The sequence below is a fragment of the Lissotriton helveticus genome, chromosome 11, assembly GCF_964261635.1.
Source record: "Lissotriton helveticus chromosome 11, aLisHel1.1, whole genome shotgun sequence".
Lineage (NCBI taxonomy): Eukaryota > Metazoa > Chordata > Amphibia > Caudata > Salamandridae > Lissotriton > Lissotriton helveticus.
In genome coordinates, this window is record NC_136072.1 from 932,451,136 (window position 1) to 932,470,831 (window position 19,696).

Consider the following 19,696-nt stretch of genomic DNA (forward strand, 5'->3'; position numbering starts at 1 on the left):
ACCAATTTCGGTGGAACTGGGAACGGACCAGAGGAGAAAATGGCATAATGTCACTTGCTCAGCCTTGGAGCCTGTCTTCTGCTGTCCCCTAAAACCTCTTGTAGAAGACATCGACATCTGCGTTAATAAGCTTAACGCGACCTTACTGTCAGCTATCGACAGCATTGCTCCATCGCTTCCAGTCTCATCGGCAAGATCTCGTCCATCAGCCCCTTGGTTTTCAACAGCCTTGCGTATAGAAAAAAGTCGCTGCAAAAAATTAGAACGCAGCTGGAGACTAGCCTATGACCCAGAGGCAAAAAGTATTTACAGAGCAGCCCTAAAGAAATTTATTAAACTAAAAAAGGCTGCTATGAAAGACTATTTTGCCATTCAAATTGAAAAAGCTGATAATTCGGCTAAAACATTGTTTAGTATCGTTAAAGACTTTGTCAAACCTCCTGCTATGATGCCCAACAACCTGGCCAGTCAATCTCTGTGTAATGGTCTATCAGATTTTTTTCAAGAAAAAATTGAGAAAATGTCCTCCTCTTTTCCTGTAGTATCTGCTCCTGATCAGTTGCTCTACTCTGTCTCTAACATGTATAATAATGCACCTTCCCTGATAGCATTTAAGGATCTTACCCCAGATTCTGCGCTTAAATTATTTCTTCAGTGCAAATCAGGCTCCCCTTTGGACCCTGCCCCTCCTAAGGTGATGAGCGATCTTGCCCCTCTTTTAGTTGAGCCTCTTACCTCTATATGGAATGCCTCATTACATCTAGGCCAATTTCCTACTGCCTGGAAAGAGGCAATGCTAGTCCCCATCCTGAAGAAAACAGATGCGGACCCCACGCAATTTTGTAACTATCGTCCCATCTCCCTCCTTCCTAAACCGGCGAAGGTCTTGGAAAAGGCCGTCCAATTACAGCTCGCGGAATATCTGGAGATTAATTCCTTACTCCACGACTCCCAATCAGGTTTCCGTACAGGTTTCAGTACGTAAACTGCGCTCCTGGAAGTCTCTGAGACCATTCGAGAATGTGTGGATAGGGGAGAGGAGGCCATGTTGGTCCTCCTCGACCTATCCGCCGCTTTCGATACGGTGTCGCATAAGAGACTGTCAGATCGATTGGAGCAGATTGGACTGGGCGGTTCAGCACTGTCGTGGATCAGCTCCTTTCTTCAAGGACGTACTCAGAGGGTTTTTCTCAGACCATTTCAATCGGAAGGTAAACCACTAGTATGCGGAGTCCCACAGGGCTCGGCCTTGAGCCCGTTGTTTTTTAATGTCTATCTGGCCCCGTTGGCCAAGGTGGTTGAATCATCTGGGGTCAGAGTGATCTCTTATGCTGATGATACACAGCTTATATTTTCTTTCAGAGATCACTCTGACTCCAGCCTCTCCTGCTTCCGACACTGCCTGGGTGAAATATGCTCCTGGATGGCTTCGAACCATCTCAATACCGACAAGACGGAGGTTTTGTTTTTCAATCAAAAACAGAGTATACCATCCACTTTGTGGTGGCCTACGGTACTTGATCCCCCCCTACTCCTGTCCATACCGCTCGCAACCTGGGCTTCCAGTTTGACGACACTCTCTCCTGCGACCCTCATATCAATAAGGTCACTGCAGCTTGCTTTTGGAAACTGCGGATGATGAGAAAGATCTTCCCCTTTCTACCTTTGGATGCTCGTAGAACTGTTACTCAGGCCCTGATCACTTCACACATGGATTATGCCAACAGTCTCTACGCAGGGGCCCCCCAATACCAAATTGAACGCTTACAAATCGTTCAGAATGCGGCGGTGAGGCTGATTGGCAATATCCCCTACAGGCATTCGGTCTCAACGTATCGCAAGAAGCTTCACTGGCTCCCAATAGCCAGTCGTATCAAGTTCAAGTTGCTTACTCTTGCTTTTCGGGCCCTCAATGGAGTAGGACCTGAATATTTAAGAAAGAGATTAGTTCTATCCCACTCTGCCAGAAATTTACGATCTAATAATCTTCGCCTCATTGTGGTCCCACGGTTCTGCCGCTCTAGAATGGGTGGCAGAGCCTTTGCAGTCATCACGTCCAAACTGTGGAACAGTCTACCGTTAGATCTCAGATTCACCCCCTCTGAAGCACTCTTTCGTAACCGTCTCAAGACATGGTTATTCTCATCTACTTAGTTAGACTCCTTTTTTTCCAGCTTAGTCTCAGCGCCGGGACACCCCCGTTGGGGGTAGCCGTGCGCTCTACAAGCTTCATAAATAAATAAATAAATGGTTGCAGGGCTACTCCACTTGGAACTTTTTGCACTGTGCACACCCATGTTTAGCTGTTGTTGAGATGTGAAGATTACAGATTGGTGATGCCAAATGCCCATGAAGTCATTTTGTTCATGTGCACTGTTTTGAGTAATCTTTATTAACACAAAGATTTGAGTGGGAGACTGGGGGTTTTGTAGAGAGTACTCTTGCCATCTCATTAGCCTTGGAGTTCTGAGGTTTCAGATTACTTAATTTGATTGATTGTCTAAAGCAGGGGTCTCCAAACCTGTCCTGGAGGGCCGGATCCATGCCAGATTTTGTGCATATCCCCATTTAGATACATGTAGTTATTTAAAAAATCTGGCATGGATCCGGCCCCCCAGGACCGGTTTGGAGAACCCTGGTCTAAAGCAATGTGAGAAAGAAGGCAAGTGTTTATGAAGGGCTAGTGACTTCATTTGGTCCACTGTCTGTTTGCATCTCTCATACTTTCCTGTAAACCAAGGAATCCAGATCAATAAAATGTGTATTATGTACAAGCCTTTTTGGGAAAAGGCTCACCATTCTTAATAATCCCCCCCCCCCCAAAAAACTAGCTCCCTCTGTCTACCCTCGAGAAACCTGACATCAAAGAAAGCTTCCAGTTTATGCCAAGGCAAGTTCAAACGACGAAAACAGGAAGGAAGGCTACAGCTCAAGCTCATGGAACATGGTCAACCTAACCACCTTAAGTTTAGTAAATACTTCAATCCATCTCTTTTCAACTCCGCTTTTGTTTTCTCACTACCTACGTGTAACCATTGCACTCCATGCCCCTGATCACCAATAAGATCATTCTTGGATTTGTGTTCTTTGAGATCTGTAAGACTCTGCTCTCTCCTTTCCAGGGTCCACAGTACCAGACTGCGAGGACCGATGTTTAATGTGATCTGTTGTATGTACCTGGAGGTTCTTGGACTGTTCTCATCTAAAAGTTTACTTACCACCACATAGTACTCTGATGTTGCAGCAAGGCTTCTTGTTTATCCCTATACAAAAGTGTCTAAATCACTATTCACATTGAAGTGTCTTTCTCTTCCCCAGGTACCCTTGCTGATGCGCTCTCTGGCTCAGATTGGCTGTGTGTGTATGGTAAATAAGCAGTTGACTCGTCATCTTGCGGGAAGGGAGTCAGACACCTTTGACCTGGAGCACCTGGAAATGAGGTCCCTGGCCCAATTCAACTATTTAGAACCAGGTAAAACGATTGTTAGCAACATAAAAGTTGAAACACATTTAGTGGCCTTCCTGGTATTTTCTTAGAAGCAAGTGATTCAATTGCCCATTTGAAGACTGATAGCTTTAAGTGGTCACAGACACGTGCCCCACACATGCACACAAATACATTTATGTATGCAAAAAGGTGTAAGATGCTATTCTGATGAATATTTCAACCCAGCGATTTCTCACCTTTAGAATATTCCCAGGTGTCAGAACTGTTCCAGAGATTTTTTCAGCAATTCACCCCCGCACGCTGATAGGTGGCACCATATTTCTACAACCTTTTCTGTAATGAGAATTACTTCGGATCAGTGAAAATCGTTGTGAGCTATTGAAGGCCATGTAACTCGTGCATTGTAACCAGACACCCCCTCATCCAGCTTCATTTACTTTAAACCTAATCTCCATGGAGCCCGATACTATTGTTTGAACCAAAAACTATAACTAGGGGTACTATGAAAGTGCTGCCACGTACGTCAGTGAGTGCATGGTCTGTGGCACAATTATATGTACACCACATCAATTTTTTTAAGTGGGAGAAATTCAAAGTGCAGAACAATGTTCTGTAAAAATGTTCCTAATAAGGAACATTTTTCTGCACTTTAAATGTTTCCCATTTAAAATAAACTGCTGTATTTTCCAGTTATAAATTTGACAGTGTACCTACCACCCACTGGTAGCAAGATGCCTGCTGTGTGTAAATGCGACACTTTGAAATGGGAGAAAATTCACCTGAAGAGTTACCTTCATGTTTATATGCATTACATAAAACTCATCATTTTAATTTTCTCCCATGTCAAAGTTTCTTTACTCATAGCAGGCATATTACTCCCAGTGGCCTGTACACATGGTGCCATATTTAAAATGGGAAACTACAGTCATTTGTTTAAATGTAAGGAAGTTCGAGTTAAGAAATATGCTTCTTAAAACAGCACTTAATTGGCTTAATTTAAAGTAGAGAAAAACATTAAGACAAGGTTTCATTCCTTCCATTTAGAAGAAAATTACTGTATTTTTCAGTTATAAATATGGCACTGTCTCCCAGCCACTGACATTGTAAATGTGACACTTTTAAAAGTGTAAAAAATAAAGAGTTAACTTAATCATTAAGTTAACAATTTATTTTTATTTTCTCTCATTTAAAAGCATTCAGAAATACCATTTTGTTCTTATGCTCCAGTATTGAATTGAGAACAACGTTTATTTAAGAGTTAAATACCTCAGTGCTTCAGTTCTGAACCTCTGTGACCCACATGGGTCATAAACCTGAGTGGAGCACTGCTCATTATTAGGCTCTGCTCTCTGCAGCCTGATAATAATTTAAAATAACACAGCCTTTCCTTAATTTTAACATTTATTGCAGTTCTTAGTTAAAAATGAACTCCAGGCCTGGAACTACTTTGAAGGTTTCTGTGAGCTACTGGTAGGCAATCCACTGGTTGGAAACACAAGGACTTCTTACAACCATGCATGTGACGGAGCAGAGCCATGTATGTGTGCCACTCCTTTTGGATGACGTCAGTTCCTTTGTGCGCAATTTGAGGCAGATCCGGAACCCACCTGGGTCGGTTTTCTGATGACTCTAAACTTGGTCTCAAAGACCGCGTGCTAGGCAGATGTCCCTCGAAAATGACTGGATTTAAGTCCTGCCACTGCTGCAGGAAACTGATATTGGTTAGGGAACTGCATGATGTGCTCATGGTGCCTGGCCTCCGGGCACAACTCAGTCATGCGATAAGTCAGTGCCCCTCAAAGGAAATCTGCTAGTTGGAGGTGCTTTAGGTCACCAGGCATACGAGGTCATGTTCAAACAGCAGTCCTGCTGGAAGTCTTGGGTCCATTCTCCATTGAGGAGTCCTCAGCAAAGTCCCGTTCCTGCTCAATGCTTCGGAAGTCAGTTGCAAACTCCCCATAAGCGTAAAGAAGGCACTTAGCCTGGTGAGAAGCTACACGGCTGTCACTCAATAGGTTCTGTATCTTCCGAGTCAGAGCCGGTCCTGTCTTTGGTCTTGTCTCTCCCCAGATTACCATTGTTGTCCTCAACCCAGGAGCTCAGAGCAGCCTTCAATGAGACCCTTTTGCAACTTTTCCATGCACTCTCAACTCCCTCTGGTGCTCTGTTGGGCCCCACAGACCAGGAGGGGCTCAATGGGGGCCTACTACAATGGGCCCTTCCCTGGTGCCTGTACTGACTGAGCCACCCGGCCCGTCCACGCACGCACACACGTATACACGCATGCACGCATTCACGCATTCATACACCCTGAGGGCGGGCTCGCCCGCAGGGTATAAATAAATGGGCGCGAGACCGCTCGTGGTTTTCGGCCCGTAGCTACAGTTAGCGTCTGTGTGGAATTATTCACAGAGTGAAGTCTAGGTCCCGCTCGGTGGCGTAGGCGTTCCCTTCCCCGTACCACAGCAGTACAGTGCCGACTGTCCTCTTGGGACTCATTCCTGGGACCATACTGAAGCCAGTATAGAATCCCAGTTCCTTGTACACTGAAAGATGCCTATCCTGCACAAGGTTAAAAACAGAAAATAGAGAGTGGCTTTAAAGGTAGCTATTTGGGTTCCTTCCTCCCAAAGCACCAACGTGGGCCAGGCAAGTTTCGTACTCCCAGCTGTTGGAAATGTCCATTCAGATGCAGTGTAGACTAAACGTTTGTCCAAAGCGTTTAACAATGCCACCCGATCATATTTGCTGGCCAGACTACCATTTCCTATGGGAAGGACAACCTTGCACAGAATAAGTGAACTTCAGGTTCAAACTGTTGAAGAGTCCTTTATTCCAATTCACAAAGACAGGGTAGTGTTACATACCCACCCACAATTTCTACCAAAGGTGGTCTCTCCCTTTCATTTCTGTCAAACCATTGAACTCCCAAAGCTCATGTGCATACAACATGCACAGCAGACAAGACCGTGTATTCACATGAAGGCTTGGTTCGTTTTGGACTCGAGGAACCTTGCACCGAGCCAGACCAGGCATCTGGCTTCAGCCTTCTGTGGCTCACCCACTTCTATCACATATTTGCAAATAAGGGGCCGAAGTATACGATTTGAGCCTTGAAATAACTCACTGTCCACACCATGTATATTCTTTGCTTTCCCTGCGTCCACCTTGCACCACCCCTGACTCTCAACCTTCAGGGATCAGGGCAGCCTTTGGTCAGTCCTCAGATCATAATGTTTGGCCCCGGAAAAGAATGAGTACCCATGCTCCAAACACTTGTTTACATGCAAGTAACATTTTCGTACTTGCAGTAGTATCATTAGTTATCTTCAGCTTTCTCCCAAGGACTCTTCAAACAGCCCTGCTCTGTTAATTTGTGGTTTACCTGGCAAGTTAAATTAGTAGATTGTAGACCTTCCTATTGTGATGTGTGGCGTATGGGTGCAGACCAACTGGCTTCAATCTTTACTCAAAATGCACATCAACTCCTGGACCTTACAGTACCAGTCTGCCATAAGAGTTGAGAAATGGTATTTGGGGTTGGGGGGAGGCAAGGACTAAGAGTAAAGTGACTGCAGTTCGTACTTTGCTCTATTCATATTGCTTTTCCACCTAATTTGTCTCATTGTTTGGGTTGCACATAGATACAAGTCTTGTAACTAAATTCTCACTCGCGTGTGGTTATGAGTACAATTCACTTTATGGCACATCAGCAGTTTCTTCCTCTCTATCCCTCCGCTTCCCTCCTTTCGTCTCTCTGTTCGTATGCATTCATACAAAGTCTTGTGCATGGGTCTGTTTACTTCCTTTGCATGTTCTCTGCTGTCTTTCCAGGCGGGATTACACAAAGTGACACTGAACAATTGCCAGTCTATGCTCTTGTTTTCTCTTGGATGTGGCAGTTTCAGTAGGGGTGAGGATGTTTGTTGAGTACTTTTGTTCATGCTGCTCTTTGAGGTGAGTGTTGCAATGATGGAAATAATACACACCACCTTTTTTGTTGTCTCACAGGGAGCATTCGCCACATTTATCTTTACCACAATTCCCAGGGAAACAAAGCACTTTTTGGCCTCTTCATACCATCCCAGCGCAAAGCAGCAGTGTTTGTGGTGGATACGGTAAGAAACTATTGTGGTACCTATTTGAGAGGCAGCAATCCGGGAGGAGGTGGTGGTGAAGATATCAGGTTTTTTTTTGTCTCATGTTTTGGCAGATGAATGTCAAACTGTGCTTTCTGCATTTGTCTGGAAATAAAAATATTCAGCCTCTGCTTCTCTTTCCTGCACCTTCATAAATCATTGTTTGTGCTCCTGATACCAAAGTTTTGAATTCCTTTTCTTTGATGTAGGTGAGGAGTAACCAGATGCCGAATTTAAACAACATGTATTCTACTGAGCATACAGCTATGCTAGAGAAGTTGGACCAAGAGCTTCTCCCTCCAGAGAAGCACACCTTTGAGGTGCGGGCAGAAACTGACCTCAAAACAGTCTACCGAGCTATCCAGAGACTCCTCCTGAGCTATAAGGTGAGGATGGGCATGCATGGGTGAGTATTCAGCTACTGCGCCAGAAGATCGTCTACTTTGCTGTATGTAACAATGTCCTCTGGATAGATCCATTAGTAAGAATCCTATCCCTTTCAGGAAACAAGTAAAAATTGTGGTACTTGTTGGCCCTCTGTGATGAACTCGGGAAAGTCTCGGGATACACATTGAATTGGGCTAAATCGGAACTATATGTTTTGAGGGGCCTGATTCCGGCGTTAAACGCAGACTGCCCCTTAAAGGTAGCCGGCTCCTCCTTTAAATATTTGGGAGTCCATGTCACCATGGATCCATTAGAATTTGCCCGGAAGAATTTGATGCCACCCATGGAGCGGCTTAAACAGGACGTTGCATATTGGGCAGGGCTGCCCCTAACGATGCTGGGTAAAGCAGCACTTTATAAGATGATGTCACTGCCCTGTTTTTTATACATTCTAGAAAATACGCCATACCCGGTGGAACCAGGATACTTCAGGTAAGTATCAGCGTTGGTGGCAGGTCTTCTATGGAGTAATCGTCCGGCACGCATTGCACAGGCTAAAATGCATAGGGGCTGGTATGACGGGGGGGATCGCCCTGCCTAGTTTGAAACTGTATTACTGGGCAGCGCAGTTGAAACCCATAAATCAATGGCTTCATGCTCCCCAGAGCGACCCGGCATTCCAAGCGGACAAGTAGACGTTAGGCACCAACACCTTAATGGCCCCTTTATACGACCAGCGAAAGATACGCAAACTGGTGGGACCCACGAGACTTACCGCAGCACTGTGGCACACAGCGCTGACAGCCCTAGCTTGGAAAGGAAAAATAACCAAACTCACTTCACTGTGGGACTCTCGAGCTCTGGGAAACCTGCAACATAGCAAGGGCTTCTCCCACTGGGATACCATAGGGATATCTACGGTGGGAGACTTATGGGAAAGAGGCGCGGTAGTCCCCTTTGATCAGCTGAGGGAGCAATACGAACTGTGAACTCGGGAATTGTTCCGATATGTTCAGGTTCGGCACGCATTACTCACGGCCATTCCCCCCGAGACAGAGGTCCCAGAGGCCTCTCCGCTTGAGGATCGCCTTCTTACGGACTTCATGCCGGAACGAGCAACTTCCCTCGTATATCGTAAGTTAATTAATAACTTGCCAGACCCCATGCTTAAACTGAAGGATAAATGGGAGGGAGACGTAGAAGCTATGGACGAGAATGAATGGAATGCAGCACTGGCGTCGCCTAAAGAAGTCGGCATCTCTGCTAAATTCCGCCTTGTACAATTAAAATTTCTACACAGGGTGTACTATACAAGAACGACGCTACACCTCATACACCGCGCACAACACCCATACTGTCTTCGTGGATGTGGTGAGGAGGGCACGTTCTTCCACACGGTATGGGAATGCCCACGCATTCAGGAATACTGGAGGCAGGTAATGCGCACAATATCGCAGACGGTGGAGACCTCCTTGTTCCCGGAGCCGCGGAACTGCTTACTAAATGTATGGGGACCCAACGATTTGTCCAGGCACGGACAGCAGTGGGTTACCTTAGGCATAATAATCGCAAAAAGGGACATAGCGCAAAAATGGGGGGCGGTAGAGGTGCCAACGAAAACGCAATGGTGTATGAATATGGACAGGGTGATGATAACAGAAAGGGCGGTGTATGCAGGCCGGGCTTGCCCAAGAAAATGGAACAAGATATGGACCCCATGGAATGTATACAGGGGGGAGATTTGTGAACCCTTACTGGAGGAAGACGCACTAACATCAGATGATGAGGGGGAAGACGACTAAAGGAACCTAGAAGTGGGAGCAGGGAGGGAGATGCCACGGGTAGGGAGGGGGAGATTGAGAATCGGCGGGTAGAAGAGGGTGAGGCCGAAAGTGCACAGCCCCAGTAGGACCAGACACACATGACCGCACTCATTCACGGGTACTGCGGCCTCGGCCGCTGCTAGGAGTGTTAGTACTGCTTTCCTTAGCGGGAACATTACCAGACACAGTTAGTGCTAATTACGTATTCTACTGATGACCTAAATGTGGTTTCTTCATTGTTATGTTGTTTAATGTTATAAAACAGAAAACCAAACCTAAATAGATCAGCATGCTACTGCGAATTATGCACCTCCATTATGTTGCGAATTAGCCCAACACCGAGCATGGCGGCTGGTAGGCGGTACTATCCTATTGATTTATACTTGTTTTAATACTGTTGCGGCCAGCCCCCTGGGTTGTAGGCCTATGGCTGTGTAAAATGATAAAGTGCAATAAAGGTTTAAAAAAAATAAAAATGTGGTACTTGGACCAAATTGGCACTTATGATCTCTATAGCTTTGTTTTGCAATGCAGCACTTTTAGTCATAAAAGACATTCTTTAGACATTCTTACAGGTTTCATGGAAGTTGTCAACACAGTTTGCATTCATTAAAGATACTACTCTTAAGCACCGTATCTTCTGCATTAACTTAACTGATACATTTAAAAAAAATGTGATTCTGCACTACATTCTGGACTTTTTTACTTTGCAGACCAGTTTGCAACATATTTATATAATCATAATAATTCCAAATTTCTAAAGTGCAAATTTATCACCCCCAAAATGGTATCCCGGCGCTGAGGGGGCCTTCGGGGAGATTAAGTGAGCCAATGCCCAGAGTCACGTGATGCTGAGCTGGCGCCGGGCATCGTACCTTGAGCCACTTCGTGATTTGCCTCTCTTGCCGCTGCCCCACACCTCTCCCCTATGATGCTCCAATGATGCACCTATGTAATTGCCATCTGCAGAAACAAAAGTCAAAATTTGTTCAGAAACCTGTAATCGAGCACTTTTTTTGTTGATGATCAAGTTTATTAGATTTTTCAAAGAACAAAAAATACATTGGTAGCAATCAGACACGTTATTCAGTTACAGTACATTTGAAAGAAGACGACGTAGACTCATAAGGCACTTGTGGACGGAGCATTGCCCCCGCCTGTAACTCGCCATATCCATTACCCACTTGAACCCTTCAAACGGGCAGTAAGTAAAATCATTTGCCCCATATTCTGCCAAAGAGTTCGGGGCAGCCCTGGGCCTCGAACAGGGGTTCCTCTTGGGTACCACACCAATCCACACCCCGCCTCCATTTCCGCATGGTGGGTGGCTTGGCCTGGACCAGTGTGCCGCAATATCGCTCTTCGCCACTGTCATTCCCAGGAAGCACTTATCGGCCCGGGATCCATCGAGGCCATCGAACACCCCCAGGATCAGGCGTAGAGTGTCGTGGGGAACCTCCCACCCTAGGATTTGTGTAAGTTCAAGTTCCACCCCCGCCCAGAGTAATCGAGCACTTTTACCGGTGGACTACCCATGGTACATCCAGCACCTTACCCCAACCACATATTATCAAAACTACTTTGTAGATTTTCCTGGTTATATTGCGCATTGTACAAACATTATCAGTCAAAAGTCTCTGTTAGTTCAAAGTGGAAAATACATTTCTTCTCTGTAAATTAGCTTTCCTTGCGAGCTAGATTCCTGCTTGAAAAGCTTCTAAAATGTTGTTTGACTAGCATCAACAGACATCATATCATATTTAGAACATATCTTAGTTTCCACAAAAATGTGGCAGATGTTGATGACTCAGAAAATTGCCCCTCCTGCTTTTGATTCCAGACCCCACACTAGTAAGTAAGACCTCTGTTTGAAGGCATGGGTGGCATCCCAGATTTTATTGAATCCAGACAGCTTTGTGGATTATCAGCCAGCAATCTAAATTAAAGCAATCTCTATGGAACCCGTTTAGTAAATGGTAATTTGCTTGAGGTACTCTGCAGACACTAGCATGTTAGTTGGTGATTCTCAGAAGAGTTACATTCAGGCTTTCCCTTTAAGGTATTAGCCAACGCTGATTGTATCTGCTAGAAAGCAGCTTGATATTTGCAAGGAGTCTGGAGTTTTAAGCCTTCATTTTGTCGATGTTAGTGCAATCTCCCAGTGTATCACATGCTCCTGAGCAGGAGAAACTGTTTTTCCGCATTCTAACCTTTCACTTTGTGCTCTCTCGAATTGTGGATTTCATAAATGTCTAGAAACATAGGGAAAGTTTACTTTCTGTATTTTGTGTTTTTTGGGACGCAATGTGTGTCATCTAACTTTATAATAAAAAACCATTTTTCATATGAATACATGTACTTCTCTACTTTTATTTAACCTTGAAACCTAAAGGGCTGTAAATGTATGCATACACAACTGTAAAAGTCAGTGGCCTCAAGCCAGCCTTAGCGGCTCTCCCAGCCTTGCCCCCATATACTGCAAAAAGCCCATTCCCTACTACGTTTTCCACCAACCTTGCTCTCTCCTCTTTAACCTCCCTTCCCTATTTTTGCTTCACATTTTCTTCTCGCTGTCTTTATTCACTGTCTGTAGGATGAACGACGAGGCCCATCCCTGATAGCTGTGCAGTCGAACTGGGATATGAAGCGTCTGACCATCGGAATACCAATCTTTGAAGAGTTTCCATTAGTTCCTGTCCGTGTGACGGATGACATCAGCTACAGTGTATTGGACTGGCAGCGGCACGGTGCCCGACGGATGATCAAACACTACCTCAACCTGGACAGCTACCTAACCCAGGCCTTTGAGATGGCCAGGTATGTTGACCTTATAACTTGTCTTCACCATGTGTAGTGACCTTGGGCGATGAATAATGTGTCTCGGCTGGAGGCCCGAGGCTAAGGCTCAAACAAATGTAGGTACTTTATACAAGACTTTTAGGTGCCACAATTTTATTATCGAAATAGAAGGTATTTCTCTATCACCTACTTATCACCTACTTAGACACTTTGAGTTGTTGTCTCAGGTTTGATCCTGTTTGTCACCAGCAAGGGTAAATGTTCTTGTTGATCCCACATTTTTTCTCCTTTAGTTCTGGTAGTCCATTGTAGAGTACCTAATAATCTTTCATTCTTATCCATAATACTCTGTATTATAGTTTGCCCTGATAACATGCATTGAAGTCTTACTTTCCACTTATGTCACGCTTTCTTATTTTAGACTTGATAATTCTGTGTTAAAGACTCATCTTTTCTTTGGATAGATATTATCATATTCCGGTGGGAAACCTTCCAGATGACATTTCTACCTTTGGCTCTGATCTGTTCTTCTCTCGCCACCTTCGAAGACACAATCACCTTTTGTGGCAGTCGCCAACATCCCGCCCAGATCTTGGCGGTAAAGAGGCTGATGATAACCGCCTGGTGATGGAATTTGATGAGCGAGCATCCGTGGAAATCAACAATCCTGGCTGCTTCTCAACGGGTACGTAGCCAGGCCATGAGCCCTCCAGGTGTGAGCCCTCCAGGTGTGCGGTATAGTGTTTACCTGCTGGCATACAGATGAAAGCAGAGTATCTAAGCTTTGCCTAGCAGGAAAGCAGTGAAGAGTTGAATATCAAGAGTAAAACACCGGTAGATTAGTAGGTAGTAATTAATGCCACATGTTCTCCAGCGTGCCAGTAGTCTGTCTTTAATATGAACTTGATATGTTTTAGTCTGTGTGGAGTTGGACATCCAGAGCCTGGCAGTGAACACTATACTGCAGTCCCATCACATCAATGACATGGAAGGAGCATCCAGCATCGGGGTTAGCTTTGATGTTATTCAGCAAGCATCTCTGGAGGACATGGTTACTGGGAACCAAGCGGTCAACTCCCTAGCAAGTTACGATGAAACTGCACTTTGCTCCAACACATTCAGGTATTATGTTAACCACACTGCTGGTAATTCTTGGTGGATTCTATTTACTTAAACTGCTTTTGATCTGCATATTTATCTAGCAACTCCAGGTTGTGTAGGGATGGGTTTGCGGTGAGTAGTGGATGTGAATGAGCAAATTTAGAGTCTTTAAGTTTGTTCAATGCCCTTATACACTGATCATTGATTGAACTGAACAACTTGTGGAGCTGAAATGTCTGTTTACCAGGAGTATCCTATTAGAATTCCTGCAAGTTCCCACAGCCCTATGTCGTTTTGAGGTGGCCAGGTATGTTTTGCGGCTGCGATACCTCTACCTCTCCAACTTAGCTCTCGGTGTGCCCTCAGTTACCAATAGTGCTTACTGTAGACCTAGGAGGCTAGGCCAAACGCCTCATGAATCGGTGTTTCGTTATCAGCATCTTGTGTTCCTCATGGGTCCATTGCTCTGTGCTGCTGGGCAGGTCATCTGTTCTTGATTGTCCCTCTACCCTGATCTTGACTTTGCCCAGTTGTCCCTCTACCTTGATCTTGACTGGGCCCAGTTGGGCTGAGGTGTGGTGCTAGTTCATGGCTCTCTTCCAGTGCCCTGATTGGTGCTACCGGATCCACTCTTGGGTATTTCAGCACATAGTGCTGACATTGCTCAAGTGATGCAGTTCACCCTGGCTCTGCTTTCAAGGCTATACCCCTCCTCTGTTATGCACTGGGCATAAAGGAGTTTTCAGCATGTCGGTTGCACCTCTGCTGGTGGCTTTTGCCCTGGCATGGTCATCTACAATCAGCTGGTCGGCTCCAGTCCTGGCCAGAAGCATTCCACTCTGGCACCAAAGGTTCCCAGTTTTTTTTATCATTGCTGCCATAGCTGGTGCAAAGCCAGTGTCCTGCCTGTAAGGTATTTGTCTACTCTGTCAATAAGAGTCAGAGCTTTTGAACTGTCGCTGGAGTTTTCTCCTTGTGCCACACATTCTCGACCTCCGAGTCCTGGACATTTGGGTGTCTTGTGTGTCTTCAGCTTCTTCCTTTATGGCTTCAAGGAAAGTGTGTTATGTTGTGACTTATTTCTGGGAGGCTTTCTGGGCCCTCTCCTCTTGGGTGTCACAGGGAGGTTTTTATGGAATCTTTCATTATTCCATTGGCTGAGAATTGAAGCAAGGGGTTGATTCTGACCTGGCTTCATTTGGTCCTTCAGATGGCATTTCTTCAATTCATGAGACTCTGCATAAGGCTGTGAAGGTTTGGGATTTTACTGACGTCATGGTAGAGGTTAAAACCAGCTTCTTGCTTGAAAATCTCCTCACAGACCCTTTCTATTCAGAACGTTTACTGCCATGCAATGTGGCACTGATGGAGCTTATTAGGTGTATTTGCAATTTAGCATCTTATGCACCAACCGATCTGCGTGGCTTTCTCACTTGTCTCCTAATGACCTTGACTTTTTTGTTTTCTAATCTTGAGTCTGACTATAGCCTATGCTGATAAAAGTAATGGGCTCACCCCGTAGAATAAGATCATCTTTATATAACTAATCTGGTACTTTATCAAGACCAAGAGTGCTACCCCTCTTCTATTTATTGATTGGTGCAAGAATTTCTGTAAATGTGTAAATTAGTACTGCTTATTGAAACTGATGAGCCTTCATCCCCAGCGCCTTGACGCCTATGGGCAAAGTTGCGCTATATAAGGCTCAATCATCATCATCATGAGTTGTATGTGACTTTCACTGGTTTTGTGTAATTTGTGAGTTAAAAGAACCCCTCTGATTGTTGACTGATATGGATTTTCTCTCTTTCAGGATTCTGAAAAGCATGGTAGTTGGCTGGGTGAAGGAAATCACTCAGTATCATAACATCTACGCTGATAATCAGGTGATGCATTTCTACCGCTGGCTCAGATCACCTTCTTCTTTGCTGTACGACCCGGCGCTGCACCGCACACTGCACAACATGATGAAGAAACTCTTTCTTCAGTGAGTAAAATATGTGGATAATAGGGGCGCTGTTGTGTAAGTTCATAGAATGTGGGAACACTCCAATGGTACTTGCAACTAAACATTTGGGCTTTTCGTGGTGCTCCAGCTTTTGGAATGCTCTTCTGCGACCTTCTCGTGCTGGGGAACACCCATAGCTCGATTCATCTAAAGGTGTATTGTTGCACCGAGTAATACGAGCTCAGCATAATAAGTTGAAACTTCTTTGAAGAACAAAGAGCTCAAAATACCCTTTATCTCTTGTTGTGGTTTATTTAATTTGGTATGATATTTAAATCTGCTTCTTCTAAAGTTCTGGGGATCAGTGTACAAACCTGCCTGCTGTCTCTCTGGTGTGTAAAATTTGTGCTAATAATTTTGCTCCAAGTAACCTATGTTCTTTTATGGTATAGTCAATATTCCTAGATATTAGACGTCTGTCTCAGTTTGGTTTCTGCAAACATGTACACAATGAGGAAGTTGCTCAAGTAATTTATAGAGAACACATACATATACAAGAAAAAGATTTTGTTAAGAATGCGGTTTTAAATGTTTTTGTTTTTTTAAGGGTGAAATAGGTCTAGAATCTACGCAGATAGGCATTGATCTGACAAGAGAAATTTTATACTGTCCCTTTAAGGCTCAGGGGACCGCCACTGTCTTAAACTGCAGTTAAGTTATGGCAGTTCTTTTGTGCTCCATAAAGTATCCCTGAATACATTGATCGCAAAAATGATTTTCAAAGAAGGTTATTTCCTTCACTAGTGCAGTAGGACATTGCTACATGTACAATTTTATTTTATTTATTTATTTTGAAAGTTTTATATAGCGCGAACAAGATCTTTGCAGATATCAGAGCGCTTTACAGGACACGGGGGTGATAGAGTAATAGAATGTAATAGTTGAGGTAGTTAGGTACAAGGTGCATAGTTACATAGGTAGGTAAAAAAAAAAAAAAAACAAGAGGTAGGTCACAGGTTAGGTAGTGTCTGTACAAGGTGCATAGTCAAACAGTTGCGCCAATAATATAAAAGTACAAAAATAAGCATATACTTTTTTAAGCGTGCTTAAAATGTTTTTCTGGAGATAACATAAAGGTGGGCATAGTTGAGGTAGGTGAGTGCAGGATGTATAGTCACACAGGTACATCAGTAGTACAAGAGTAGGGATATTTGAGGTGGTGTAGGTACAGTGTGCAAGGTCAGACAGGTGCGTCAACAATATAACAATATACAAAGAGGGAACGTATACAATCAAATAAGTCATAATACAAGTAGTACAAGTAGACCAAGGGGTCAGGCAGGTATTACGGAGCGGATTCATGAGAAATACAGAATAATAGATCATGTGTATTTAGCCATGAGGATCGCTTTTACTTCTTTCTTAAACAGTTTGTTGGAGGAGATGAGCCTGGTTTCAGGAGGGAGTGAGTTCCAGATCCTGGGTGCCATTCCTGAAAAGGAGCATTTATAGGTTTTTTCCTTCCGGAATCTTCGAGGCTTCAGTAGAAGATTGTTTGTGCTTCTAGTAGTTCTAGAGCCACCCGAAATTGTCAGCTTTTGAGTGAGGTAGGCGGGTGAGTTCATGTGTACAGCCTTGTGAGTCATGCAGGCGATTTTCAGATGTATTCTGGCTTCAAAAGGTAGCCAGTTCAGGGATTTAAAGTCAGGGGAAATATGCGAGTGTTTTTTTGATCCAGTGATGAGTCTCGCTGCAGCGTTAAGGGACGCTCTTAGGGGTGCCGTTGTAGTTAGGGGGAGCCCGCAGAGGGCGGTGCTACCGTATTCTATGTGAGGGATGACTATAGATTGTACTGCAGTTTGGAAGTCTTTGGCTGGAAGGAAGGGTTTAAGTTTTCTCAAGGTATTGATTTGGAAGTTCGCTCCTTTGGTTGCCTTGCTGATGTGCTGCTGCATGTTGAGATTGGCGTCAAGTGATATGCCTAAAGATTTTGCTGAGTCTACGACGGTAGGTTGTACATTTAGAGCCGTTAAGTGCTTAAGCCATGTTTGAGCCGTAGAGATTTTTGCGGGAGGTGAGATCAGGAGGAACTCGGTCTTCAGGGCATTGAGTTTGAGGTGATTCTCGGCAAGCCAGGATTGGGTGTTTCTGATTGTGGTGTTCAGAAGCATGATGTCCTTGGGAGATTGTATTTTGAGATAAAGTTGGGTGTCGTCGGCATACATGTGAAAGTGAACATTGGATGTCTGTAGCAAAGTAGTGAGAGGTTCCATCACTAGGTTGAACAGTGTTGGGGAGAGGGAGGATCCTTGAGGAACGCCTAGCGATACAGGTACCGGAGAGGACATCAGGTTGTTGCTTTTGAATCTTTGTGACCGGTTGTGTAGAAAGGAGGTGAACCACTTGAGAACAGTCCCTGATATGCCCATTCTTGTGTTTAACAGTTCGAGTAAGTTCTCATGTTTAACTGTGTCGAATGCTGAGGAGAGATCCAGAAGGATGAGGAGGCAGGTATCGTTTTGGTCTAGGATTTGGAGGGCGTCGTCCACTATGTGAGTCATGGCAGTTTCGGTACTGTGCCCTGCACGGAAGCCTGATTGATGAGCGTTGAGGAGATCAAACTTGCCTATGTGTTTAGTCAGTTGTAGCTGTACGCATTTTTCCAACAGTTTAGCGAGGGTGGGAATATTTGTGATAGGGCGGTAATTGTTTAGATCAGTGGGGTCTGCTGTTGTTTTTTTTAGTAGAGGTGTGACTTGTCCGACTTTGAGGGTGTCAGGGATGGATCCTTGTTGAAGAGAGCTATTGATAATTTTAGTCCAGAGCGGGAGGAGCAAAGGGGTAAAGTCTTTTACAGCATTTGCAGGAAGGGGGTCAGTGAGGTGATTGGATGGTTTCAGAGTGCTGAGCAATCTGCCAATTTCTTCTTCGGAGTAGGTGCCAAAGGATGACCATGTAGCATTGTTCTTTGGTTCAGGCGCTGCTGTGTGTTGGGGGTTGGAGTAAAGGATTGCGTCATTGAGGAGATCGCTTCTTATGTTGTCGGTTTTTTGGTTAAAGAAAGCAGAGAAGTCTTCACAGGAAGGTGTAACGCCCATGGTGCTGAGTGTCTGGAGTTGTTCTTTGGATTGTGTTCTGATTAACTCAAACAATTCCCTTGGGCGGTTTTTTGCTTGGGCGAGCTGGAGGCTTAAGAAATCTCTTTTTGAGCGTTTTATTTTCCTGAAGTAGGCGTTTCTCTGTTTCTTCAGGCTTTTTAGGTGCAGTGCAGAGGGGGCTGACCTCCAAGTGCGCTCTGCCAATCGCATGGCCCGTCTATCCTCATTGAGGCTCCCGTCATACCATGGGTTGGAGATCTTGGACGAAGCTCTTTTCAGTTGCATGGGTGCAGCCTCATTGATTATTGTGGACGTAGCATTTAGATAGTGGTCAGTCAGGAGTTGAACGTCCGTAGCGCCGGAAGGGGGAAGTAGGAGATTGCAGCTGTTAGGCGGTAAGGAGTTTGGGTTGAGTTTCTTCATGTCCCTTTTCCAGACTTTGGGCTTAGAGGGTTGAACTAGGTTGAATTTAATTTTTTCATTGATAAGGAAGGAGACAATATGATGATCTGACCAGTCACAAGGTAGGATTGACTCAAGTTGAATAGCGTCCTCTTTGGAGATAAGGTCGAGGATAGAACCTTTCTCATGGGTCGGGCTATTGCATATTTGGGTGAGATCAAGGGCGTTGAGGAAGCTTTTGAGGCTATTTACCACTGTGTCACTGCTGTCATTCCAATGGAGGATGTAGTCGCCAAGGAAAATTTGGGTGTTTTGCCGTCCTGAATTGGTTGATATTGTGTCCATGAGTTGTTGGCAGAAGGAGAGCTTGTCCCCAGGTGGGTGGTATATGATGTGTAGTGAGCATACCGGTTTGCTTTCGCTGATGACATCAAGGCAGAGGTATTCACAGGAAGTGAGAGAGGGGGCGGACGCTTTAATAACGGAGAGGTTGCTTCTGTAAATACAGGCAATTTCTTTTCAGATTTGGCTGTTGATGGCAACATTCATTT

General features: G+C 44.7%; 1 protein-coding gene across 2 annotated transcripts in view; it reads left to right on the forward strand.

Annotated features, from left to right (window-relative positions):
• Window positions 1-19,696, forward strand: part of POLE (DNA polymerase epsilon, catalytic subunit) — a 316,779-nt gene that overhangs the window by 243,221 nt on the left and 53,862 nt on the right. For both annotated transcript variants that reach the window (XM_078667255.1, XM_078667256.1), the window contains exons 34-40: window positions 3,319-3,472; window positions 7,460-7,566; window positions 7,797-7,973; window positions 12,391-12,614; window positions 13,061-13,281; window positions 13,514-13,718; window positions 15,511-15,684. In XM_078667255.1, the coding sequence (XP_078523381.1) occupies window positions 3,319-3,472; window positions 7,460-7,566; window positions 7,797-7,973; window positions 12,391-12,614; window positions 13,061-13,281; window positions 13,514-13,718; window positions 15,511-15,684 (1,262 nt within the window). The remainder of the gene's footprint in view (window positions 1-3,318; window positions 3,473-7,459; window positions 7,567-7,796; window positions 7,974-12,390; window positions 12,615-13,060; window positions 13,282-13,513; window positions 13,719-15,510; window positions 15,685-19,696) is intronic.